This window comes from Myxocyprinus asiaticus, chromosome 24, assembly GCF_019703515.2.
Source record: "Myxocyprinus asiaticus isolate MX2 ecotype Aquarium Trade chromosome 24, UBuf_Myxa_2, whole genome shotgun sequence".
Taxonomy (NCBI): Eukaryota; Metazoa; Chordata; class Actinopteri; order Cypriniformes; family Catostomidae; genus Myxocyprinus; species Myxocyprinus asiaticus.
Window position 1 is genome coordinate 27,024,472 of NC_059367.1, and position 25,844 is coordinate 27,050,315.

The window sequence follows — 25,844 nt, forward strand, 5'->3', positions numbered from 1 at the left end:
AAAAATAAATACAAATAAAATAAAATAAATCACATAGGTAGGCTACGCTGTGTGAGGTCACAGGTGGCAAGAGCACTAAATGGGTAGTAAAAACAACAAATTTGCTTCTTTTCTAATTTGTAGATTTGTTCTTGCAATGCCACAACAAATTACAGGGATGCAAATTCATGAGGGTAAACAAATCACTGGTCCACAAAAATAAATTCTGGGGATATTTCTTTTTTAAAGAAGAAGCTTAAAAACACCAATTCCAGCTATTTTTGTGATTCAAGTTTATTCAAGTTTACAATTGTGCAGAATTAGCTGCAAAATAAAGAGTATTTTGGTGAGGCTTGCTTGATTAGTTCAGTGACCCCTTCTGGAAATGTCACTAGGTGGCGACAAATGAGCATCTTATGTGCTATGAGTGAGTCAGTGAATCATTTTGAGTCATTCATGACCGAAATCTACCAAGAGACTTTATAGTGTTTAAGCATTGAAGGAACAAAGCAGATCTAGTCTTCCTTCAGTTTGAGCATTATTTTTCATCCAAAAAGACAATAATACTCAAATAATAGTGAGTTTCAATAATGTCCTTACCTTCTCTTTTATGAAAACTTGCATGGCTACAAATCTACTGACTTCAAATCTATGGTATTATTTTCCTACAGCAGCCTATTTAAATTGCTGAGCATGGCTTTTATCAGAAAAGACCACAATAATAGACAAATAATAATAATTTTGAGTTTCAATAATGTTCTTTGTCATTGTAAAGCGCATTTCACATGAGCTGAGTCAAGGCGTCAACGCTCCGTTCAACGCCAGCGTCAAGCGTCGCATTGCCCTCCACGTGACAAGAGTTGCAGAAAGCGTCACAGAGGGGCGATTTTACGAGTTTACCATGTAAAAAAGTGGGAGGTGTGCACAATAAACATTGAAAACATGTATTTGGAAGAGAGAAAAAAGCTTGCAGTTGCTTTGATTGCAGAAAGTAATAAAAGGACTCGTTAATGTTTAGGTCTAAGTGTTTTCTTGGTGAATTTAAATTAGTTCAATAACTGGGGTCTCTGATATTTGTAAACGATAAGGTAATATTTAATTAAAAGAAATTATGAGACATTCAATATCTCTTCCTTACTACCTGGCAGATATGATTAAAATAGGTGTCCTGACAAATCACACCTGTCTCACCCGTGATTGACTGGTTGACTGACATGCCTTTGAAGGGCATGGTGAAAATGTAATATGTAAACTACTAACAAATGAAATATGTAAAACTGTATAACTAAGCTCCACTTCGGTCAAGTAAAAAAAAGTTATGGATGTTATTTTTTGCATTGCAGATATTGATGAGTGCGCGCAAGTGCCCAGCCCTTGTGCTTTTCAGTGCCGTAATGTTCCGGGCAGTTTTCGCTGCCTGTGCCCACCTGGAACTGTCCTCCTGGGTGATGGTCGCTCTTGTGCTGGGCTTGAGAGAGGGAACTCTTTACCAATAGTATCCGGATACAAGCCAGGCTGCGCCCCCAGCTTGTCTCTACCCTAGAGCGACCCTACCTCACTCGCCTCTCAGTTCATCCAGAGCACTTAGGATCTTCACGTCGTCCCAGGCATGAATGCCCAGTTGGGTATACTAGCAAGGATGGCACTTGCGTAGGTGTGTAACATTAAACTGTCTTGTAGCTTCATGCCATTAGGCCTGCATGTGCTGTTGTTGTAATATTTGCTGGTGAAAGATAATTATATATAATTGTGTACAGAATACATACTGTGTGTGTGTATATATATATGTGTGTATATATATATATATATATATATATATATATATATATATATATATATATATATATATATATATAATTTAATAACTAGGGTTGTTAAAATTAACACAACAATTTAGTACAATGAATTATAAAAAGAATATGATAGAAAATGTAATCATGGCAACTGACCCATACGTACATTTGGTAAAGATCCGTTTTCTTTCCAACCATCTGTGCAATATGACTTTGAATCACCTAAATGCAAAGCATGTTTTTGCATGTCTCCAGCAATAGCTCACACCTAAACCACAAGAGCAAGCACAGAATAAGCAAGAACCCACTTACACAGGACTCCGTTTTCTTTCCAACCATTGGAGCAATATGACTTTGAATCACCTAAATGCAAAGCATGTTTTTGCATGTCTCCAGCAATAGCTCACACCTAAACCACAAGAGCAAGCACAGAATAAGCAAGAACCCACTTACACAGGACTCCGTTTTCTTTCCAACCATTGGAGCAATATGACTTTGAATCACCTAAATGCAAAGCATGTTTTTGCATGTCTCCAGCAATAGCTCACACCTAAACCACAAGAGCAAGCACAGAATAAGCAAGAACCCACTTACACAGGACTCTGATAATACAGCAAGACGTGACACAACAGCCAAGGATCCTCTGCATGTCAACAGACTAACAATTAAAAAAAGAGTGCAGATGGAATGCAAGAATGCATTCAGTGTGAATGCACATAAGCGTACCTCAGAGAGATTGACAAACTCAATTGTAAAATGAATTGCTAAGGACTGCAGGCCAGTGATAGGGTTATGTTCAATGATACTGAAATAAAACAAACAAAATACTGACATCTAAAATCACTTTTTTGTAATGTCTATTCAATGCTGCCACAATATGTAGTATAATCATTTGGGGTCATGTTTTTAAATTGATTGACAGCCCAAAGAATTACATTCAAATCTGTTGTTTAAGCTTAACTAACATTTCAACAAAACATTCTTTTTCTTCTTTAAAGATATCGATGAGTGTGCCTTTAGAAAGCCTTGCCAACATGAGTGCAAAAACACTATAGGAAGCTACCAGTGCACCTGCCCTCCAGGTTACCAACTATCATCCAACGGCCGAACCTGCAAAGGTGAATCTTCTCTACATTTTATACTACAGTTATTGATAAACAGGCGGTCACACTAGTCTTTGAGCACGCAAAACTTTTTCAGACAACGGAAAGGACAAGAATATGATGTCATGCGGGAGGGCTTCTGGATTTAGTAAATAATACAACACAAATAACAAATATTTTTTATATATATATATATATATATATATATATATACAGTATATACACACACACACACACACTACCGGTCAAAAGTTTTGAAACACTTGACTGAAATGTTTCTCATTATCTTAAAAATCTTTTGATCTGAAGGCGTATTCTTAAATGTTTGAAATTAGTTTTGTAGACAAAAATATAATTGTGGCACCATATTAATTTCATTATAAAACTAAAATTTATTTAAATTTATTTTCATTTAAAAACTAAAACGTTTTTGAAATTGATGACTTGGACCAAATAATAAAGAAAAACAGCCAATAAGTGCCCAACATAGATGGGAACTCCTTCAATACTGTTTAAAAAGCATCCCAGGGTGATACCTCAAGAAGTAAGTTGAGAAAATGACAAGAGTACATGTCTGAAAATTCTAGGCAAAGGGTGACTACTTTGAAGATGCTAAAATATAACACAGTTTTGATTTATTTTGGATTTTGTTTAGTCACAACACAATTCCCATAGTTCCATTTATGTTGTTCCATAGTTTTGATGACTTTACTATTATTCTAAAATGTGAAGGAAAACAATTATAATAAAGAATGAGTGTTTCAAAACTTTTGACCTGTAGTGTATGTGTGTATGTATGTGTGTGTGTGGGTGTATGTATGTATGTATTATACACACTGATGATCCAAAACATTATGACCACCTGCCTAATATGCTGTTGGTCCTCTGCGTGCCGCAAAACAGCGCCGACCCGCCGAGGCATGGACTCTACAAGACCCCTGAATGAGTCCTGTGGTATCTGGCACCAAAACATTAGCAGCAGGTCCTTCAAGTCCTGTAAGTTGCGAGGTGGAGCCACCATGGATTGGACTTGTTGGTCCAGCACATCCCACAGATGCTCAATCGGATTGAGATCTGGGGAATTTGGAGGCCAGGGCAACACCATGAACTCTTCATCATGTTCCTCAAACCATTCCCAAAAATGTCTCCGGTGTGACAGGGTGCATTATCCTGCTGAAAGAGGCCACTGCCATCAGGGAATACCATTGCCATGAAGGGGTGTACCTGGTCTGCAACGATCTTTAGGTAGGTGGCACGTGTCAAATTGACGTCCACGTGAATGGCCGGACCCCGGGTTTCCCAGCAGAACATTGCCCAAAGCATCACACTCCCTCCACCGGCTTGTTGTCTTCCCACAGTGCATCCTGGTGCCATCACTTCCCCAGGTAAACGGCGCACACGTACATGGCCGTCCACGTGATGTAAAAGAAAATGAGACGCATCGGACCAGGCGAACTTCTTCCGCTGCTCCAAGGACTAGTTCCAACTTTCGCCCGTGGACAGTGGTCACCATGGGCACTCTGACCGGTCTGCGGCTACGCAGCCCCATACGCAGCAGGGTGCGATGCACTGTGTGTTGTGACACATTCCTCCCATAACCATCATTCAAATTTTCTGTGACTTTTGGCACAATAGACCTTCTGTCGGTTCGGACAAGACGGGATAGCCTTCGTAGCCCTCACTGAGCCTTGGGCGCCCAACACCCTGTCACTGGTTTGTGGCTTGTCCCTTCTCAGACCACTGTCAGTAGGTACTCACCACTGCTCTGACCCAGTCGTCTTGCCATAACAATTTGGCCCTTGTCAAAGTCGCTCAGGTCTTTACTCCTGCCCATTTCTCCTGCATTCAACACGTTGACTACGAGAACTGATTGTTCGCTTAACATCTAATCTAACCAGACCTTGACATGTGGCCTTGTTAGGAGATGATCAATGTTATTCATATTCACCTGTGAGTGGTCATAATGTTTTGCTCATCAGTGTATATATATATTATATAAATACGGATATTGTCTACTTACTTTCCTGCATCAATAAAAAATCTTCGAATCTTTGAAATATATTTCTTTGTATTGAGCCAAGAGGTCAGTGTGTGATGTTTTGATCTTCTATTGGTCACGTGTCCTCTAGTCATCTGGATTCGCAGGTCAGAGTTCACCAAACTTTCGTCCACTGCGGAACACAGTATTTCTTGGATTTTCCGGTCTCCCGCGTTCGGATTCGTTTAAATAGGAGTGAATGGAGCATGAAGTCTAGTGTGACTGGGGCTTGCTGCCAAAAGCTCAGATACATACTCCTGTTGATAAATACTTTTTCATGTTAAAAAAGTCTGAAAATCACATTTTCTTGTAGACGTTGATGATTGTACTGTACAAGGAGTCCAGTGTGGATCAAATCAAATGTGCTTTAACACACGAGGGGGTTACCAGTGTCTTGACATACCCTGCCTAGCCAGCTACCACAGAGGACACAGCCCAGGGTAAGATCCATTTGTAATGTAGAGAAAGATGGGGGAAGATGGCCCCTTTAAGAACAATGTCAATTTATTTTAAAATTGCAACATATTTAGATATAGGTTTCGCATGAACAGGATGATGACGCATCACCCAATATATTATCACAGGAAATAAACCGATCAGCCATAAAATTAAAACCACCTGCCTAATATAGTGTAGGTCCCCTTTGTGCCGCTAAAACAGCGCCAACCCGCATCTCAGAATAGCATTCTGAGATGATATTCTTTTCACCACAATTGTACAGAGCGGTTATCTGAGTTACCGTAGACTTTGTCAGTTTCTCCATTCTCCTCTGAACTCTCTCATCATCAAGACGTTTCCATCCGCAGAACTGCCCCTCACTGGATGTTTTTTGTTTTTGGCACCATTCTGAGTTGGAGATCAGCAGTAAAAGAAATACTCAAACCAGCCCGCCTGGCACCAACAGTCATGCCGCGGTCCAAATTATTGATCACATTTTTCCCCATTCTGATGGTTGATGTGAACATTAGCTGAAGCTCCTGACCTGTATCTGCATGATTTTATGCACTGCACTGCTGCCGATTGGCTGATTAGATAATAGCATGGATGATTGTTGGTGCCAGAGGGGCTGGTTTGAGTATTTTTGTAACTGCTGATCTCCTGGGATTTTCACGCACAACAGTCTCTAGAATTTACTCCAAATGGTGCCAAAAAGAAAAAAACATCCAGTGAGGGGCAGTTCTGTGGATGAAAATGCCTTGTTGATGAGAGAGCACAACAGAGAATGGCCAGACTGGTTCGAACTGACAAAGTCTATGGTAACTCAGATAATCGCTCTGTACAACTGTGGTGAGAAGAATAGTATCTCAGAATGCTATTCTGAGATGCGGGTTGGCGCTGTTTTGGCAGCATGAGGGGGACCTACAAAATATTAGGCAGGTGGTTTTAATGTTGTGGCTCATCAGTGTAAATATGATTTAGTTGTCAGAGAATTTTTATTTAATTTTTTTATCCTGAAAGGGGGCAATCTTAGAAGATGAGCCTTGTTCCCAGTTGTCATCTGATTTTTACAGAATTTATAATATACATCTGATATAATTTTGAATAATGTATTTTTGTGAGGGGCCTGGGTAGCTCAGTGAGTATTGACGCTGACTACCACCCCTGGAGTCGCAAGTTCGAATCCAGGGTGTGCTGAGTGACTCCAGCCAGGTCCCCTAAGCAACCAAATTGGCCCGGTTGCTAGGGAGGGTAGAGTCACATGGGGTAACCTCCTCATGGTCGCGATTAAGTGGTTCTAGCTCTCAGTAGGGTGCGTGGTAAGTTGTGCGTGGATCGCAGATAGTAGCATGAGCCTCCACGTGCTTTGAGTCTCCGCGGTGTCATGCACAGCAAGCCAAGGGATAAGATGTGCGGATTAATGTCTCAGAAGCGGAGGCACCTGAAACTTGTCCTGTGAGTAACCACGCCACCACGACGACCTAGTAAGTAGTGGGAATTGGGCATTCCAAAATTGGGGAGAAAAGGGGATAAAAAATATATTTTTGTCAAATAATGTACATCACTAACTCATATATTCTATGCTATAGTGTATTTTTTACAAATAAGTTGCATAATTGAATGACTGAATAATGACAGACAAATAAAAAACAGATTAATCTCTAAGGTAACCTTATTCTATGAATAATATAATGTACATGACTATTAATATATACATATTTTGACACCTATACTTTTAACTGAAGCGATGTCATAATATTAATTCTGTGAATTCAGATTGAATTCCACTCAACTTGTCAATAGGTTTTAATGATTAGTGAAGATGTTTGAAATGTACATGGAATTACAAAACAGTTACCTCTTGAATTATAATAATTAATACATTAAATAATATTAAAAACACCAGCAACAATGTGCCACTGGAGGCCTTCTGCCCCAATTCTGAGGGGGCATTTTACCCCAAGGGTCAGACTTTACCTTTTCACTTCAAAATAAAAAGAATATTTTTTTACTCAATAAATCTGAATACGTTACTGTGTCCGCAAATTCCCCATTAACAAACAGACATGAAAACTCTTAATTATAAACATAACAAAGTGTCACGAACCACTATGTTCCAATGACACCGGTTTTGATGGAATAAATCTCAAAAATGTTAATGTTCAAAACAGAAGATTAAATGTCAAGATTAAGAAGAGCGCTGCCATTTAATAAATGTGTTGAGAGAAGATTTAGTCCCATTTATGGTCGAGAGAAAAAAGTTAAAGGGATAGTTCACGCAAAAAATTATATTCTTTCATCATTTACTCACCCTAATGCCATCCCAGATGTGTATGACTTTCTGATATTTCAGCTCTGTAGGTCCTTACAATTCAAGTGAATGGTGACCATAACTTTGAAGGTCCAAAAATCACATAATGGCAGCATAAAAGTAATCCATACGACTCCAGTGGTTCAGTACATGTACATGAAGCAATGCTATGACTTTGGGTGAGAAACAGATACATTTTCAATCCTTTTTTACAATAAATCTCCACTTTACCTTTCTGAATGTAAAAGTAAAATTGGTTTTTATAGTTTAGATTTATAGTAAAAAAGTCTTTAAATATTGATCTGTTTCTCACCCAGACATATTATATTGCTTCTGAATATATAGATTTAACCACTGGGGTCATGTGGATAACTTTTATACTGCCTTTATGTGTTTGTTTTTTTTGTTATTTTTTTAGCTTAAAGTCTGGTCACCATTCACTTGCATTGTATGGACCTACAGAGCTGAAATATTCTTCTAAAAATTGTATTTTCCCTTTTTAAAAAAATAGCCAATAGGCTTTAGTTTTGTGGCAGCCATGAACAATGCTTTGCTACATGCTAGTCAGTTGCAGAAGAAATTAGGGAGAAATTTGACTGGACAAGCATTTAACATTTTTAAATGTAAATTTTAAGGGTCTTAAAACTTTACTTAAACCTTAAATTTTTTAGGTCTTAAACCTTTAAAATTGTAATAGATACGTATATATCAGAGCTGTCAAAAATAACCTGCTAATGCAAGTGGTTAATTGTTCTTAATCACGATTAATGCAATTTTTACATTAGATTCTGACACTTTATTCAGCTCCATGTGAGTGCTGAACACTGGTTGGAATAGGGCGGAACCTTTGCAATGTGTTCGCCAGGGTCATTACACTGTACACACCAGAAACACACAACAGCGATTCTGTTTCAATGATTAAGAGATGGAGAAAGGACCTCTTACAAAACAAACCCAGATGGAACTTGTGAGAAAAATAAAGTACTTTGTGTCCTTTTGTTTGTCGTAATTTTATCACAGAAGCATGTCAAATCTTAACTATCACCTACAAGCTGAACACGATATTTGGCACTGATGAGTGAGCTTGTTGGAGTTCTCCCATAGAGGGTCTGTCGATGCTCCATTTTAAATGTTCATATAATTGTAACTTTGTATCCGTTGCCGCTGAGCTTTCAACTGTCAGTTAATGGTTAGCAGACAATTTGTAAGAAAGTATCATTACGTGGGCACTGGGCAGTGCCAGCGCTAACAGCAAAACAAGACATTGGTTGTTTTAAGAATTGCATACAACCATACTAGTCTTACTATTTCTGTTCTACATAGATATGACAGAAGCAATTGGAGTAGTATGGGTAGCATGCTATTCCGGACGCAGCCACTGTCAGCAGTGCTTTTCATGTGGAGTAGAAAGCGGCACTTGACGCCCTGAAGCGAACCATGTGAATTCCATATCCAAAGTGGATAGCCACAGCCTGCCGGCCAATTTATTTTTGTGTAGAGTTTATAAGGGTTTAAGAGATTTAATACACATTGCAATGAATATGCAACCTATGGGGACCAGTTCTTTAAATTAGTCAACCTCCCACTTGTTTAATGTTACTTGCATTGGTGCTATTTAGAGCATTTCTATCTTTATACTGTGTAAGACTTTGGAAAATATTAATAAAACATTGTTACATTTTGTTTTGTTTCCTAAGAAGGAAATAAATGCCTTTTGACAGGAAAACAAAGTGTGTATATATATTCTCAAAATCTGATTAATCACGATTAACTATGAAAAATAAGTGTCATGATTAATCATGATTACAAATTTAAATCAACTGACAGCACTAATTTATATCAAACAGCCAAAACTTTTACACATCTGTAATATATATCTGCTCTCATGCTCTGACCACAGTACCTGCTACAGACCTTGCACTCCCAGACTGGACTGTGCCACCGTTAGCTCTCCTCCTCTTCTCCAGTACAAGCTCCTCACTCTTCCGCGAGGTATACCTGCTCACCACAATGTGGCCCGTTTGTCAGCTTTCTCTGAGTCTGGCGTTCTCCAAGGCCACACATCCTTCACTGTCCTGGAGCAAGGAGGAGACACTGGAGAGAGGCCATTTGGGATCAAAGATGAAGCAGGAAGAGGCATTATCTTCACTGTAATGCCTTTAGATCTGCCTGGCCTGGTGCGACTTCGGGTACAAGCCACTACTCTGTCAGGCCAGGGGCGCATAATCTACCAGAGTATTTTTATAATCTATATCTCCATTTCCAAATACCCCTACTGAGTATTCATTCAAGACTGCAAAGGGGCCACAAACCTCGGAGAACAGCCCTGTATGTACTGTTGCTTTTTGGGCCATAGGAGAAGCATTAGTAAATTAACTTAATTGCCACCTTTTTATGTGCCCTCTTGTAGTTGGACAGACAACACTAACTATGAATGTTAACTATGGCAGTGTGCAACATCAAAGTGTGTGTTTGGACAAACATTCAAAGCCAAGACCTATCAATGGCATATTGTATCATGTCCAAATCGTAAAGTCTTTGGATTACAATACTGTCACTCATTTTTTCAGAATGTTGGTTTATTGAATTATCATTAAGGTAATAAATACCCTGCACCTTTTACTCTTTGAAAGTATTGTAGTATTTTGTTAAATCTGTCTTGCCTGGGCTGTTTTTTTTTCTTTTTCTTTTTCTGTAGTGCAACTATTTTTGGTGCTTCAATAGACATTTTCAGGATCCACTCAGTAGTACATATTTTGGAAAAACAATGAACCCTAAACATTAAAAAAATAAAAAGAATAATAAAAAAAATAAAAAACATTCAAAAAACGGAAACAGATGGTTCCTAATATGGGGCCAGATAACTTTTTTTTTCTTCGCTTTTTGATGAGGCTTCAGTTTTAGAAAGTTTCAACATGAACTGATCACCAGCAAATTCTACCTTAATTTAAAATTAATGACATGTAATTTTTGCAATATTCTTATGTTGTATTGATATATTCATGTACATTGAGTGTAATCTCAGTGTGTGTGTGTGTGTGTGTGTGTGTGTGTGTGTGTGTGTGTGTGTGTGCCACTGCAAGCATGTGTATGTGAACAAAAGATATGGTTGTGCTTTGACTGTTTATGACTCCTTGAAAATGAAATGTAGATTATTACAAATGTCTTAATATTGTTTTCATATTTAATCTAGCACACACCTTTTGCTTTGCAAGTTGCTTCAAACCTGTAGGACTTTCTTTTTTTGAACACAAAAAATGTTAGGCGGAATGTTAGCTTCAGTCACCATTCACTTTCATTGTATGAAAAATGATGCAATGAATGTGATTGGTGACTGAAGTTAACAGAAAGAAAGTCATCAGGGTGTGAATGACAGAATGTTCAGAAACTGTACATGCTGCATTTACTATTGGAAAAGAGTATGAGGAAGTGATGTAACATAAAAACTAGTGCGGTGCGGTTGTGTGGATTATTTTCTGTGTGCCTGTGTTAATATCCCAGTTCATGGGGGCCTGGGTAGCTCACCAAGCAAAGATCCTGACTACCACACCTGGAGTCACAAGTTCAAATCCATGGCATGCTGAGTGACTCCAGTCAGGCTTCCTAAGCAACCAGTTGGCCTGGTTGCTAGGGTGGGTAGAGTCACGTTGGATTAACCTCCTCGTGGTCGCTATAATGTTGCTCTACCTCTTGGTGAGGGCGAGTGGTGAGTTGTGCATGGATGCCGCGGAGAATAATGTGAAGCCTCCACATGCGCTACGTCTCCACGGTAACACGCTCAACAAGCCACGTGATAAGATGCGTGGATTGACGGTCTCAGGCAGCTGAGATTTTCCTCCACCACCCGGATTGAGGCGAGTCACAATGCCACCATGAGGACCTAGAGCATATTGGGAATTGGGCATTCTTATAGGCCTACTTTGTGAAGCCTTAGAATCCAAGCTGAGGATCATAATAACAGCATGGAAACAAAAAATACATTTCCTGAAAGATGCATCTCCACTATTTTGGTCTTAAAATGTGGTATTTGGACTTTTTATTATTGCACTATTGCAAGAAAAAAATTACAGTTTAAGATACCGTTTTTATCGATCGATTTTACACATTTCTCCATACTCAGGTCACTGCTCTCAAAACAATTAACATAGCCATCTGAACACTTTGTAGTGGTGCTAAACAGATTGCAAATGTTATTTTTGATTTTCATAATTTTCTTGAAACATTTCACACAAATTTCTTTGCTCCAAGATTCATTCTTTCAAAACAGTTAACATAGACGACCAAATTAAAGTCATATATTCAAATGCACGTCAGGTTGCCAAATCCGTTCATATTGATATCTGCTGTGTTAGTAATGCACACAGCAAAGAACATGCAATTTACTAAATGTTTCACACAACTATCAAGACTTCCATCTATAAAAGTTGTCAAATATGAAAATTCAGAGCAAACAAACAATGAGGAATTACAAAATGAAGAAGAGGTGCAAACTGAGAAGAGGTAGAATGGGTAAAGCAGGGTGAAAGAGTAAAGATTATCTGATTATCTCAAATTATCTGAGAGTCCCTCTAATTGATCATGTATTGAATCACGGTCTCTCTGAGACAAACAGTGTTCGGCCTAATGTAAACAAATGTACAGTGACTTCAATCTTAACAAAAAGAAGAGGGGGAATGGCATTGGTCTGTGTGATGGGGAGGAGGGCGTGGCCGGGCCGTGAGGGTGCACGAGAGAGAGATAAAAGAGAGCCGGAGATGCCAGTTCGAGAGAGAGACACACGCGGCCGGTGTGTGTGTGTGTGTGTGTTTGTGCGTGTTTGTTTTTATGTTGTTTTAAGTTCAGTTTCGTCATTAAAGTTACAGTATGTTGACTGTTCTGCCGGTTCCCGCCTCCTCCTTGCCCACCCTGAACCCGTTACAGTCTGGATGCCACAATCAATGTCCACAATTACTGTACTATGTGTGCTCACAGTGCTGTCTTACGTAGGTCCATACAATATTGCAAGACTGCTATTTTTTATTTATTTTTTATTACAGAGGAAGAGCAGCAACAACAAGAAATGTAATGAACAAATGGAAAAAGGTCTTTATTGTGGATTTGTATGTTAAACGTGTTATTTCAGTAGTAGAGTACAAAACACATCTATAGTTTTGATTTAAGGATTTCATTTTAGTAAATACATTATCAGAAAAGAGTACATTGCTTTATTATACAGTGAAATAGAATTGTTCTGCAAAACAGAGTGTCTGTATCATCGTCTGTGTGAATAGTTTTGAGAGCACTGACTATAGTTAGGTGAAATGTATAAAATCGATTGAGAAAAACTGTAATTTATTATTACAAAATTGCATTATAAAAATGTCAACTGTGAGGTCTTAACACATCTGAAAGTTTCAAAGTCTGGTCAACATTTGGTACCAGTTCTTGCTCGAAGTCCCACACTCTTGTGTCCACAATCAGTTCTTTTTTTGTAAGATGCCCCTGCAGTGGATCTCTTACATGTACAATTCTGCACACATTAAAAGGTACAAGGTAATTACCTCCAATGCTTTTCAAGGGGACATGCACTGAGGTTTGCTCCACCTTCCGTGGGTCAACAATCATCTTTGTGGGATTGTAAACATTCTTTCGATCAGGTTCTCTGTAAATGTGCTCCATGATATTGACACCAGGAATATCATTCCATTCTGATCTTTTGTACTTTCTACTGTCCTCAAACTGTGTTTTGGGGAATATGTGGTTCTTAATAAGGAACACACCTACATTGGGGTGTGCAGACTGAAGGTCCTCCATAAGAGAAGGCAAATTGGCATGCTTGTATGGCATGATGATCTCATCAATATCATTGAGGAGAACATACTTGGATTGATACATGTGCCTGTATATGCACTCATTGAGTGTTGTCAACTGGCCGTAATAGTGGAGATCACCCTTGTGTTCTTTGAAGTTCCAACCTGAGGATGGGTTAAGAAATTGATCGATAGGCCATGATACAATCTCCAGTATTCCCTCTCTTTCATAGTGCTGTAGGAGCTTTTCCAGGTCTGGTCCACAACTAGTGTTATAGATTACCACTCGCTGTATGCCCAGAAGCTTGTACATCTCAATAGTTTGCGCAAACTGCAGTACATTATTGTAGTTGCCAAAAAGGCTGGAGATGCAAACAGTGAAGTTAAATTTAAAGGTCTCACTTATCACTCGATTTTTTATTGGCAGATATTCCATGTTGAGGGTGGCTGAATCTTTATCAGTTGAGATGAGAACATGAGTTGCATTTTGCAAGTGCTTATCTTTACAAATCACATCTGAGACATGAAAAGCGAAACCAAAACTGTCACTGTGTATTTGGACATCTGTGCTAACAATTTTACAGTCATTTTCAATGTTGCAGTAGACACAGTAAAGTGGCTGAAGACTGTCTCTGTTGATTATGCTGATGACTCGAATGGTCCTGTCCAATCTGTGGTCGATAAACGCAGACACCATAAAGTGCTTTGAGTCTCTGATGGGCGTTATTGAACATGACTTCCGTGATTTACTGAATGCTGCTGTAATTATGTAATAAGGATGTGTGTCCATGTGAGCCCATATCAATATGCCAATAATGGTGACAATAGATATTATTGCTAGACATTTCTTTCCCATCCGCCTTTTTATGCCTGTAGAGAAAAGAACAGAGACATTTCAAAAAATGTGCCAAAACTATCGTTCTTTTTAACCTGAGGTGGCGTCTAAAAAACACGGCGCTCCAGCACGAGATACTGAAAACCAAAAAAAGAGAGACGTGGCGTAAAGCTCAAAGGCGCAAAAACGCGTTGAATGTCAACGGACCCTTATGGCAGTGATTATTCAACTTAAATAAATACTAAAATAACATGAAATATAGTATCCTATGAGCATATTTAGTTATACTAAGCTATCAAAAACAAGCAAACAGTAGCCTACCTTTGGTACGGATAGACTATATGAGAAGATGGATTTTTGCATGAGATTGGTTTGTAGATAGGAAACGCTGTCCTTTTTAATGGCAACTAACAAAATGTCCTCTTGTCTTGGAACAGCTCCCTTAGTTTCGTTATCAACAATGGTGTAGTCGGGGCCGTTTTTTTCCACCAGGGTTATTTGCATACAACGACTAAGCCTTTTCACACATTTATTTAAAAGCAGGAAATGTAGTCACACTATATGGGCTAGGCCGTCACAGTGGAACCTGCCATTAAACAGTGGTGCAGGTTTTATATGGTTAAAACAAATGAAATACATTGCAAGAGAAAACACAAATTTGTGTTCATATTTATGCAAATATACTCTAATATGTGTCTAGCTTGTATTTACTGTACCTCATTGGTGGCTGAGAAATATAAAAAAATATGATCAGTATGGATCCGAGAATATAAAAGACTAATTCATATAAAAGTTTTAATTTAAAAGGGTTTTCTTTTATATGAAATTGTCGTACTGTGTGGTATGTATCCTAAGTGTATACTGTCTATACGGTATTTGACCGCGGAAAGTTAGTTTGACGTTCGACATTCGTTAGAAATTCGGTTTCTCTTACCCGCGCTCTCTTCAGTCGACAATCTTACAAAGATGTCATTAGCACACTTGGTTTAAAGGGAGTACAACTATACTATATGGGCATAAAAATTGGATTCAGAACAGTCAAGGCTTGGTGTGGCTGCAAAATTTTGCCTGAAATGATCCGATGCGCTTTGACTGCCTAGCAGATGTAAGGGACCGTCTGAAAACTCCACCCACAACGATAAAACATAGGAGATGTCCGCTCATTCTTTCAATTGACTGCCAAGTTATACATGAAGAAGAAAGAAAATCAGTAAAATACATTTTCACATGTTCACATTCAGAATGTTCTAATAACTTCCCAGAGGATCATCATTTATATAAGTACAGTAATCAATTATTTTAGAAAAATATTCACTCAAATTCACCAAAATGATATTTTCTCATTCTAAAGGTTGTAGTAACTTCTCAGATGATAGACAGACTTACTTCAGGTGAAATGTTTACAGTATCATTAATTATATAAGTACAGTAATCAATTATTTTAGAAACAAAATAACTAAAATTCACCTAAATTATATTTTCTCATTCTTAAGGCTGTAGTAACTTCCCAGAGTATAGATGGACTTACTACAGGTGAGATTATTACAGTATCATCAATTATATAAGTACAGTAATCAATTATTTTAGAAATAAATTAACCAAAATTATATTTTAACATTCTAAAGGTTGTAGTAACTTCCTAGAGGATAGATGAATTTACTACAGGTGAGATTATTACAGTATGATCAATTACATAAGTACAGTAATCAATTAATTTAGAAAAAACAATCACTAAAATTCACCAAAATTATATTTTCTCATTCTAAAGGTTGTAGTAACTTCCCAGAGGATAGACGGACTTCATACAGGTGCGATTAATACAGTATTTATAACAATATGAGTACAATAATGAATTATTTTAGAAAAAATAAATAGTTGTGCTTTTCCACCTCCACCCACATAATTATTGTGCTAGTGTCTTCTTTTCCGCTATGAATTTATACACTGCCTGTTATTTAGCTTTTTGCTAGATCATCATGTGTTAGATCATCTGCTTTCTGTCTTTTCCTGCTACTTGTTCAGGGAGTTTTGTATGTTCCTTGTGTGTCTCTAAATTAAGGCTTTTTTATCTGGTTTTCTGCCTCCCTGCCTGTTGCGACCAATGCTACTTTACGTTTTTCTTGCCCTGATTTAATGAATTTTCCCTCTGATTGGACTTTCACTATACATTCAGTTCTGTTCTCCCTGCTCTACCCATGAATGTCTGGGCAGTGAGAGCCTAGAAAAGAAGCATACAATGAAATTATTACTTCAAATGAAAGTACAATTGATACACTTGATGCAAATGGTCCTGACTGAAACAACCATCGATTAAAACCATTGTATCCCTTAAAATCTCCAATGTCATTCAAAGCCAATTAATTAGCAAAAACTTATTCAGTTATTTACTGAAATAAAATGAAAAACACTGCAAATTTACTTGCCTGTCATATTCTTTAAAGAAGATCCCAAATTAATTTCAAATAGTCTTACAGAAGGAATAAAAACATAAAACAATAGCAATAAACTTTTTTGGTGGAAAATTTGTTATGAATTTGTTATACATTTTGTTAATGGAAATGTAGTGAATATACCTAAGTTTAGAAAAAATTTATGACAGCATTAACATAACTTGGGGATCATTATAAAAGAGTTTTTGAAAAAATAAATACCAAAGATGTCCCACTTATTTGTTACTGGGAATTATCACAGTAATATTATTGTCATGTTTTAATGTGTTTTAAACATTTTCCACTAGGTTTATTAGTCCTGTCTCTTCATTGGTCTATGTTTATGAGTCATGTTATCAGTTCTGTTTTATCATTTGTTCTTGTTTCATTGCCTTATCATGTTCATTAGTTTAGTCTCGTCATTGGTTGTCTCTGTCATGTGGTTACCCAAGTTCGTGTATTTAAGCCCTCATGTTTGCCATTGTTTTTGTTGAGTATTGTTTTGGTGTAACGTTGTCAAGTTGCTTATGTTTGTTTCATTTTGGATTTCACGTTGTTAATAAATACTGCACTTGGGTTCACTCTTCATCGTCATCGTCTGTTCCTGTCTTCAGCCTGTCTCAACGTTACAGAATATTCAACCACAAAATGAACCCAGCAGTTCAGCTACTGCATTTACGCCAGGGAAACCGTTCCATAGAGGAATATGTGGAAGACTTCTGCGCTCTGGCCAGCAAGGTGGATTTTAATGAGATCGCCCTCAAGGACTTTTTTCGGGCAGGCTTGAATGAGCCTGTCTACTCCATGATGCCTGACAGTCGGATAACTTTCAATCTGGCTCAATACATCGATTTTTCCCTGCAACTGAGCAGTTCATCTTTCACTGTAGGAGTGGCTGATGAGGAACAATGGGTTACTAGCGTAACCCCGGTTCTCTGAAACATCAAGTGGAGAGATCCACCTATGGGAAGGGCATCCGTACCTGACCTCTGCAGAAGCATTCAATTGCACCAAGTCTGGCTAGACAGACAGAAGCGTGTGTCCTATGCCCGGTAAGGACCCGCCCCCTTATCTAAGACCATATAAGGACCTGCACGCGCTGCTGTTCCTCAGTATGTATGTTCGCTTCTCATGCAGCAAGCGGGGGAAGCTTGGTGGATCTCTCCACTCTATGTTTCAGAGAACCGGGGTTACGCTAGTAACCTATTGTTCTCTTTCATCATCTCGTGTTCGAGATCCACCTATGGGAGACACTGACAGCTCCTACACTCACAGTGAGGCCCTGCAAGCCAGTTAAGGGAACGGTCACTTCAAAGAGGCGGTGCTTGACACGTCCCATAATCACACACCTGGCAACCCTGAAGCACACAAGTGAGAACTGTGCACAGGCAGAGCATAAATAACATGTTAGTGGCACAAACATAAAAATCAGCCCAGCAGCACATATACAATGAAAATAGCACCCAGGCAGGAATGTAAATACATGCTTGGTGACATGAATGTGCACAGCTAACTGGCCCATAACCCCTTTTTCTTACTCTTTATATATATAAGAATAGGAGCTAACAGGGGAAGGGCTATGAAGAACCCACCCCCAAGACAGAATGAGCTACTGGGGTCCTGGTAACATCCAGCCGGTAGTAACGTACAAAAGTATGGGGAGAAGCCCAGCTGGCAGCAGAACAGATGTCCTGCAATGAAACTCCCCTAAACAGAGCCCAAGACCCCTCGTGGAGTGGGCTCTGAGGCCTTCTGGAGGCTCCACTCCCCTAGATTCAAATGCAAAAATGATAGCTTCCTCTAGCCAATGTGAGAGGCGTTGCTTAGAAATGGGATTCCCCGTGTGAGGGGGGGCCCAAGAGATGAAGAGCTGATCACTCTTCCAAAAAGCACTGGTCCTATCCAAGTACGCCTGCAGGGCACGGACAGGACACTGAGCATTCAGCCTCTGATCCTCCACAGAGGAAAAAGGAGGAGGGTGAAATGCAGAAAGCTCCATTACCTCACATGAGAACGCTGGGAAGCATTTAGGCACAAAGGCCGGGTTGGGCCTAAGGAAAATCTTATCTCCACAAAGAGAGAATTTAGTGCACGAGGAATGAACAGAGAGTGCATGCAAGTCACTGACACGTTTAGCTGATGCTAAGGCCAGGAGCAAAGCTGTCTTGAAAGACAGCAATTTTGGGGAAATGCTTCCCAGGGGCTCAAAAGGCTGCTGAGATAAAGCCTCCAGCACCATAGAGATGTCCCACTCAGGAACAGTTCTCCTAGTAACTGGGAGAGAACGGCGGGTGCCCTTCATAAATCTACAAATGAGGGGATGCTGCCCTGCCGTTGAGTCGTCAAACCCAAAATGACAAGCAGAAATAGCCGCCAGGTAGACCTTAATGGTGGAAAAAGACCTGCCCTTATCCATAAGGTCTTGTAAAAAACACAAAATATCAGAGACTGAACACTGATATGATGTGGAACCGCGCCTATCACACCACCCTTCAAACACTTGCCACTTACAGTCATATAAGGACCTTGTGGAGGAGGCCCTAGGGTTCTGTATAGTGGCAACCACACGTGGGGGGAGCCCCATCGAGCTTAAGTTTGTCCTCTCATGTGCCAAGCCCAAAGAGCCACCCTGTCCGGGTGAGGGTGATGTATCTCCCCGTTCGCTTGAGACAACAGGTCTGTGCGTAGAGGGAGGGGCCACGGCTGGGCATGCAGAAAAGGAATTATCTCTGCCAGCCATGGTGCTTTGGGCCACCTGGGTGCTATCAAAATAAGGGACAGGCCCTGCTCTCTCACATTGGCCAGGGTGGGAATTAACAGGCACAGGGCAGAGAAAGTGTAGAGCAGCATTTTGGGCCACGGGTGGGCTAGTGCGTCCACGCGGAGGGGCGGGTCCTCGTCATTTAGCGAGAAGAACATAGGACAATGTGAGTTTTCACACGAGGCGAAGAGATCTACGGTCACCTGTCCGAATCTCTCCCACAACATGCCCACTATCTGAGGGTGGAGGCGCCAGTCTCCGTAGAGCGGGTTCCCCCTCAACAGAAGGTCTGCACCCCTGTTCAAAATGCCTGGAACATGGGTCGCGCGTAATGTCAGGAAGTGCCGCCTGCTCCACACTAAAATCCTGTGAGCTAGAGCATGAAGCTTGGGCGAGCGCATTCCGCCCTGGCGATTGATATGTGCCACTACTGTGGTATTGTCACAGCGAACAAGCACGATGCCCTTGCAAGCGAGGCAGAAAATGATTCAGAGCTTTCCATACAGTCATGAGCTCCAAATAATTTATGTGGGCTGAACGAAGTTCGCTCGGCCATGAAACGTTCACCGTCCTGCCCTCCTGAGTGGCTCCCACCCTGTCTGTCATGAAAAATCTGCGCTCCTCCAGTGGTGCAAGGCTGCTGTGCACAAGCGCGTCACTGTAACAGAGCGACAGAGATCGCATAACTGGCTGAAGTGGAGGGATAAAACCTACTTCATGAATGCCCTCATTCGCAGAAGGCCCAAGGGCAAAACCTGAATAGCTGATGCCATAAGACCCTGTAATCTGAGACATGTGCAAAATTGCACATTCGCCCGCTCCTTGAATTGTGATAGACAATTAATTAGAGAGAGAACTCACTCTTGTGAGAGGCACTCGCACAAGGAGATTGAATTCAGCTCCAGACCCAGGAAAATAACATTCTGAGCGGGTGTAAAATTGCTCTTCTTCACATTCACTCTGAACCCGAGCGATGTGATGTGCGCCACTTTCTCCTTGGAATTGGCTATGATTAACCAATCGTTTATGTATGTTAGGATCTTTAGACCCGTTATTCTCAGCAGTGGCGATTTTAGGGGGTGGCCTGTGGTGGCCTGGGCCACCCCTGAAATCTCATTGGCCACCCTGTGGCCACCCCAGAACTGATTGGTAGTTCATCATGTTCATCAACACAAGAACGAAGAACCAATAGAAACACCTGTCAATCAAAGATGACATCTCAGGTCATTTGTTGATTTAGAGCCACACTGACCCAGGGTCAGTTTTATATTTCTGACCATTATAGTAGTGGTGGGACTGAAGCTGTGTGAGCTGATCTTTGATCGGTGGGGGGAGGGGCAGGCCGCGGGTGGCCAGGCAGGTGCCGCAGGTCGCGGGCAGCGGGCACCAGGTCTGGAGTATAATGGTTGGTCAGAAGCACGAAGCTGACACGAGCTAACGTCTACCTCCAACTTCCAATGAGTTGATGACGTCGATTTGGGGTCAAAAAGAAAGCTGTTATTTGAGAGGTATGTTCATCTAATCTAATGTTTAATTTATCCCGAATTTCCATGTGAATGTGAAAACATTTTTTCATTGTTACAGTAGCTAGGTTAAAGAGTAAGCTAGACCCTACACCACATTCAGCATGTTATCTTTATATTGACATGAAATAGGAAATGCCATGTTTTCTGATTTAATGACGGAGGTGTGTAAAGTGTTTTACAGATGTATATGTTCAACAGCTAAAGTTGTGTGTGAAATGGAAGGGTTTGTGCTGTGACTGTACTTTAAATCTTTACATGAGTTATTTATGAGCTCTTTATGTGTATTATTGGTCAGTCAGACCAATAAAATCTTCAAAGTTTTTATACCTTATTTGACATTTTAAATATGCAGAGGCAGGGCAAATTGCACTTAAATGTCGCAAATGATTTGACTAACTATTTTATTTGGTAGTATTCAAAGTAATTGAAGCTATCAGAACATGTGGAAAATAAACCTGAGTAGACACTGTAAATAGAGTTGTGTTTTTTACTGTATTCAGAGCTCAATCTGCAATTTTGGGGTTTCCAGACAGACACCTATAAGCTCTTGTAGCCAATTTCACACACTGATTTGTACCCAATTTAACAATTTTTCTGCTGGACAGTGCAGTTATAGCTAATAAATGAATGAATAATTGATTGAATGATTGATTGAATTGCGCCTCAATCAGTTATCACCTGTACTTGTATCTTTTTATGATTATACACTATACCTGATGTTATACGCAGATTAATTCTCTACAATGAGAATAGCTCTTAAAAATGTGTAACTGACTTTTCCTAAACAATTACTGATTTAAAAATGGATGTTATGTTAAAATAACCAGAGATTCCCAGAAACTGTAATAGGTTGAAATAGAACAGGAATAGAAAACTGTCAAATGTCAAAACAACAGTCTGATATTGAATACAAACAATTCAGTGAATGCTAACATGAGTTTAAGAATTCATTTATTCTACATGTGTAGATGTTGAAGCAAAGCAATGCGATATTTACACATTTTGATCATGTGCCATTCATAAAGGTTCTCCCGGTATCGCCACCCCACACTAGGTCTGTGCCACATCTTGGCCACCCTAGTAAAAATGTCCTGGATACGCCACTCATTCTCGGCAGTGCTAAGCCCGCCTCCGCACATAGACAGAACACCCTCGGACTCAGTAAGAGGCCGAAAGGAAGGACTGTGAATTCGTAACATATGCGAAACGAAGACATTTCCTGTGCGTTGGGTAAATGTTGATGTGGGAAAAAACATCTTTCAGATCGACTGATGTGAACCAGTCGTTCTGATGAATAGAGCGAGCGAGTGTGCTGTGTTAACATTCTGAAATTGTATTTCCTCAAATGTTTGTTCAACACTCTGAGATCCAGAATAGGACGGAGAGAGCCGTCTTTCTTTGGAACTAGGAAATAACGGGAGTAAAACCCCTGATTGCACTGATCTAGGGATACTACATGAATCACCCACTTCCCGAGGAGGGAGGAGATTTCCTCTTCCAGAATGTGAGTAGCGCTCTCCTCTGTGTGAGAGGAGATAACGCCACCAAAAGGCGGGGGTTTCCTGGCAAACTGGAGTCTGTACCCATTCATTATGGTTCGAATCACCTACTCGGGAGCCGACACAGCCTGCCAAGCTGTTGTGTGACTCGCAAGTGACCCCACATGAACCGGGGAAACGCTCATAGCTGCGTTTATGCCCGATTTGCTCTTTTGTGATGCAATGGCGTCATCTAGTGGACAACTTAGGGGCGACATGTGGGGTTGCAGAGAGATGTTCCCTCTCTGTAATGAATTAATTTGATTCGTTTGATTTTGTGTGTGTTGGGAAACACTGTGGCCGTGGCCTTTGTTGAATGGGTGAGAGAAATGTAATAGGGGCGGTGTGGTGACACTGCTTGTGTACTTTTTCTCACTGTAAACACCTCCAGCACGGGGAGGCTCCCCGACATGAGCTGGACGGGGGAACACACATTGTTCTGCATTGAACACACAGGGTGGGCACCCACTGGTGGGGGGGGGGGGGGTTGCTGACCCCACCGAGAGAAAACCTCCTTTTTTTGAACGGGTGAACTAGGAGGGCAGGATAGGAGGACGGGGTGCTGGCGGCCCGAGAACGTGGACTCAAAGCCCCATGAGGCAGTGCATCAGGCCGGCCATTTACGTTTAGAGTCGGAGGGGGTAGAGTAGGGGGGTTTCTTGGCCACAGCCGCGGCGTAAGACACTCTCCCCCAGGGCTTAGCGGAGGGTGGGTTACTCTGCTGAGGAGGTGGTTTGTTGCGTGGCTTTGCCTTAACAGGGTGCTGGAATCGCCCCGTGGCAGGAGGGTTGGGTGGCTGCACGGGGGGCGCCTGGCATGGTGCCGCTTTCATAGGAAGGCATAATTTAAGCACTTCGTCCTCCTTTTTCTTGTTGTCACAACGTTGTTGCATCAAGGCGACGGCAGGGCCAAAGAGAGCCTGGCCAGGCTGTACTGGGGCACCCGCGATGCGCTGCTTCTCACTGTCAGGGAGGCCTGACAGATTAAGCCAGAGGGCACGTTCTCCGGCCACTGAGAGCCAAGGAACGGCCGCAGGCTTGGACGGCCTGACGGGCGTTACGGAGGACAAGGTCATTAACTGTGACAATCTCCTTCCACAGAGAGGGCGTGGGGGTCCCTTTCTCTAGTAGCTGCCCCATGTCGACCAGGAGTTCAGCCTGGTATGCAGAGAGGAGGGAGGAGACGTTGAGGGCCCTGACAGCCAAGGCTGGGGCTTTGTAAGAGGCAGAAAAGTGGTTCATTTTGTTGGGGAGAACAAGCTTGAGGGATTAAGGTGTCTGGCAATAGAGGGCTCGATGGCAGGGGGGTCACCCATGCCAAGGGCCATCATATCCTTCACTTCGAGGCCCACGAGACCGTGTTTGAGGTCGAGCGGGTCTCCCCATCAATGCCTCATATGCTTAGCACATGCAGGGAGGACTGGGAGAAGTTGTTTTCTCGGGCCGGGAGGGGGTCCCAGGAGTTTCCTGTTGTACACGTCCCTCTCTTGGTCAATGGCACTTTGTAGGGCTGGCCATTCGATATTGAGGCGAGCGGCCGCTCGCTCACAAACCTCGATGAGGATGGACTGGGGTAAGGCCGCGGGGGCGTTAGCCTGGGGAGTCATGGAAGACGGGATGGCCTCCTCGTCCCCCGAACCAGCCGGCTCATTGGTGAACGAGGGATCCCCTGAGAAAATATCCTCAGGGAACGCTGGGTTGCTTTGATCGGCTCAGCAGAGAGAGACCGCACCCCGGGAGGCACCCAGGAGTGCGTCATCGTCACCGTTTCCCAAGTCAGAATCAGAAAGTTCAGGGTCTGGGCACTGGGTAGCGGCAACCTTGAGCCTCCAAGGTTTTCCGGGAATTCTAGAGCCTCCACTGTGTGTTTGAGACCCATGCAAATGACACAGAAAGGATGAGGGTCTCTGGTGGCGATGAGGGTGGGCAGCCTGACTGGTAGTTTGAGTGAGCGTGGGCAGCTTGCAGCAAACAGAAACAGCTAACCCGGCTGAAGCAAGACAGTCATGTCTGGCGGAGGCTGATCTGAACGATATGTCCTCCTGTAGACAAAATTGTGAAGTCCAATTCCAACCGAGCTGAGAGAAACAGAGGTCGCGAGAAGTGAATGTCAACTGAGGAACAGCAGTACATGCAGGTCTTTACCAGGCATAGGTCACGCGCTTCTGTCTGTCTAGCCAGACTTAGTGCAGTTGGATGCTTCTGCAGAGGTCAGGTACGGATGACCTTCCCATAGGTAGATCTCGAACACGAGATGATGAAAGAGAACTATGCACTCCTACAGTTGCTGCCAAGCCAGAGTCCCGCATCATGGCCGCCACACCTGAGTCCCCCGTCATGGCTGCCATGTTCCAAGAGCCAGCGTTGCAAGCCTCGTCCATCCCAGAGCCAGCGTTGCAAGCCTCGTCCGTTCCGGAACCAGCGTTGCAAGTCTCGTCTGTCCCGGAGCCAGTGTTGCAAGCCTCAGCCACCACGTATGCCTCATCATGCCTAAATTAATTGAATACTGTACTTATGTAATTGATCATACTGTAATAATCTCACCTGTAGTAAATTCATCTATCCTCTAGGAAGTTACTACAACCTTTAGAATGAGAAAATATCATTTTGGTGAATTTTAGTGAATATTTTACTAAAATAATTGATTACTGTACTTATATAATTGATGATACTGTAATAATCTCACCTGTAGTAAATCCGTCTATCATCTGAGAAGTTACTACACCCTTTAGAATGTTAAGATATCATTTTGTTGAATTTTAGTGATTTTTTTTCTAAAATAATTGAATACTGTACTTATATAATTGATCATACTGTAATAATCTCACCTGTAGTAAATCCATCTATCATCTGAGAAGTTACTACACCCTTTATAATGTTAAAATATAATTTTGGTGAATTTTAGTGATTTTTTTTTTCTAAAATAATTGATTACTGTACTTATATAATTGATCATACCGTAATAATCTCACCTGTAGTAAATTCATCTATCCTCTAGGAAGTCACTACAGCCTTTAAAATGAGAAAATATAATTTTGGTGAATTTTAGTGAATATTTTTCTAAATTAATTGAATACTGTACTTATATAATTGATCATACTGTAATAATCTCACCTGTAGTAAGTCCGTCTATCATCTGGGAAGTTACTACAATATTCTGAATGTGAAAATTTATTTTACGGTTTTTTGTTATTTATTTCATGTGTAACTTGCAGTCAATTGAAAGAATGAGCGGACATCTCCTATGTTTTATCGTTGTGGGTGGAGTTTTCAGACGGTCCCTTACATCTGCTAGGCAGTCAAAG

The 25,844-nt window shown here is 41.1% G+C and overlaps 3 protein-coding genes and 1 pseudogene across 5 annotated transcripts in view; 1 reads left to right on the forward strand and 3 right to left on the reverse strand.

Moving 5' to 3' along the window:
- Nucleotides 1-14,791, reverse strand: part of LOC127415326 (glycosyltransferase family 92 protein F13G3.3-like) — a 17,411-nt gene extending 2,620 nt beyond the window's left edge. Inside the window, exons 1-2 of one of the 3 annotated variants that reach the window (XR_007892933.1) lie at nucleotides 1,939-2,356; nucleotides 1,565-1,702 (exon numbers count right to left, since the gene is read on the reverse strand). The gene's annotated coding sequence lies outside the window, so the exon portion shown is untranslated. Of the gene's footprint in view, nucleotides 1-1,564; nucleotides 1,703-1,938; nucleotides 2,357-14,607 lie in introns of those variants that run through there. The other 2 variants (XM_051654049.1, XM_051654048.1) reach the window with 2 other exon arrangements.
- LOC127415336 (hemicentin-2-like) lies at nucleotides 1,620-12,328 on the forward strand. Its single transcript, XM_051654072.1, has 4 exons — nucleotides 1,620-1,633; nucleotides 2,771-2,890; nucleotides 5,227-5,353; nucleotides 9,563-12,328. The coding sequence occupies exons 3-4, from the start codon at nucleotides 5,274-5,276 to the stop codon at nucleotides 9,939-9,941; spliced, it is 459 nt and encodes a 152-aa protein (XP_051510032.1). The 5' UTR covers nucleotides 1,620-1,633; nucleotides 2,771-2,890; nucleotides 5,227-5,273; the 3' UTR covers nucleotides 9,942-12,328.
- LOC127415327 (glycosyltransferase family 92 protein F13G3.3-like) lies at nucleotides 12,335-15,379 on the reverse strand. The gene is made up of 2 exons (XM_051654051.1): nucleotides 15,221-15,379; nucleotides 12,335-14,321 (listed from the first exon to the last, which is right to left on the reverse strand). The coding sequence occupies exon 2, from the start codon at nucleotides 14,305-14,307 to the stop codon at nucleotides 13,024-13,026; it is 1,284 nt and encodes a 427-aa protein (XP_051510011.1). The 5' UTR covers nucleotides 14,308-14,321; nucleotides 15,221-15,379; the 3' UTR covers nucleotides 12,335-13,023.
- Nucleotides 15,380-19,304: 3,925 nt separating this feature from the next.
- On the reverse strand, nucleotides 19,305-22,952 carry LOC127415405 (uncharacterized; annotated as a pseudogene).
- Nucleotides 22,953-25,844: the final 2,892 nt, after the last annotated feature.

What these genes read in the sequence shown, in the direction of transcription:
- LOC127415336 (XM_051654072.1), top strand. Translation starts at nt 5,274, where the DNA reads ATGTGCTTTAACACACGAGGGGGTTACCAGTGTCTTGACATACCCTGC. An exon ending in CACAGAGGACACAGCCCAGG is followed by an intron (nt 5,354 to 9,562) that starts GTAAGATCCATT and finishes CTCTGACCACAG; the next exon opens with TACCTGCTACAGACCTTGCA.
- LOC127415327 (XM_051654051.1), bottom strand. Translation starts at nt 14,307, where the DNA reads ATGGGAAAGAAATGTCTAGCAATAATATCTATTGTCACCATTATTGGC.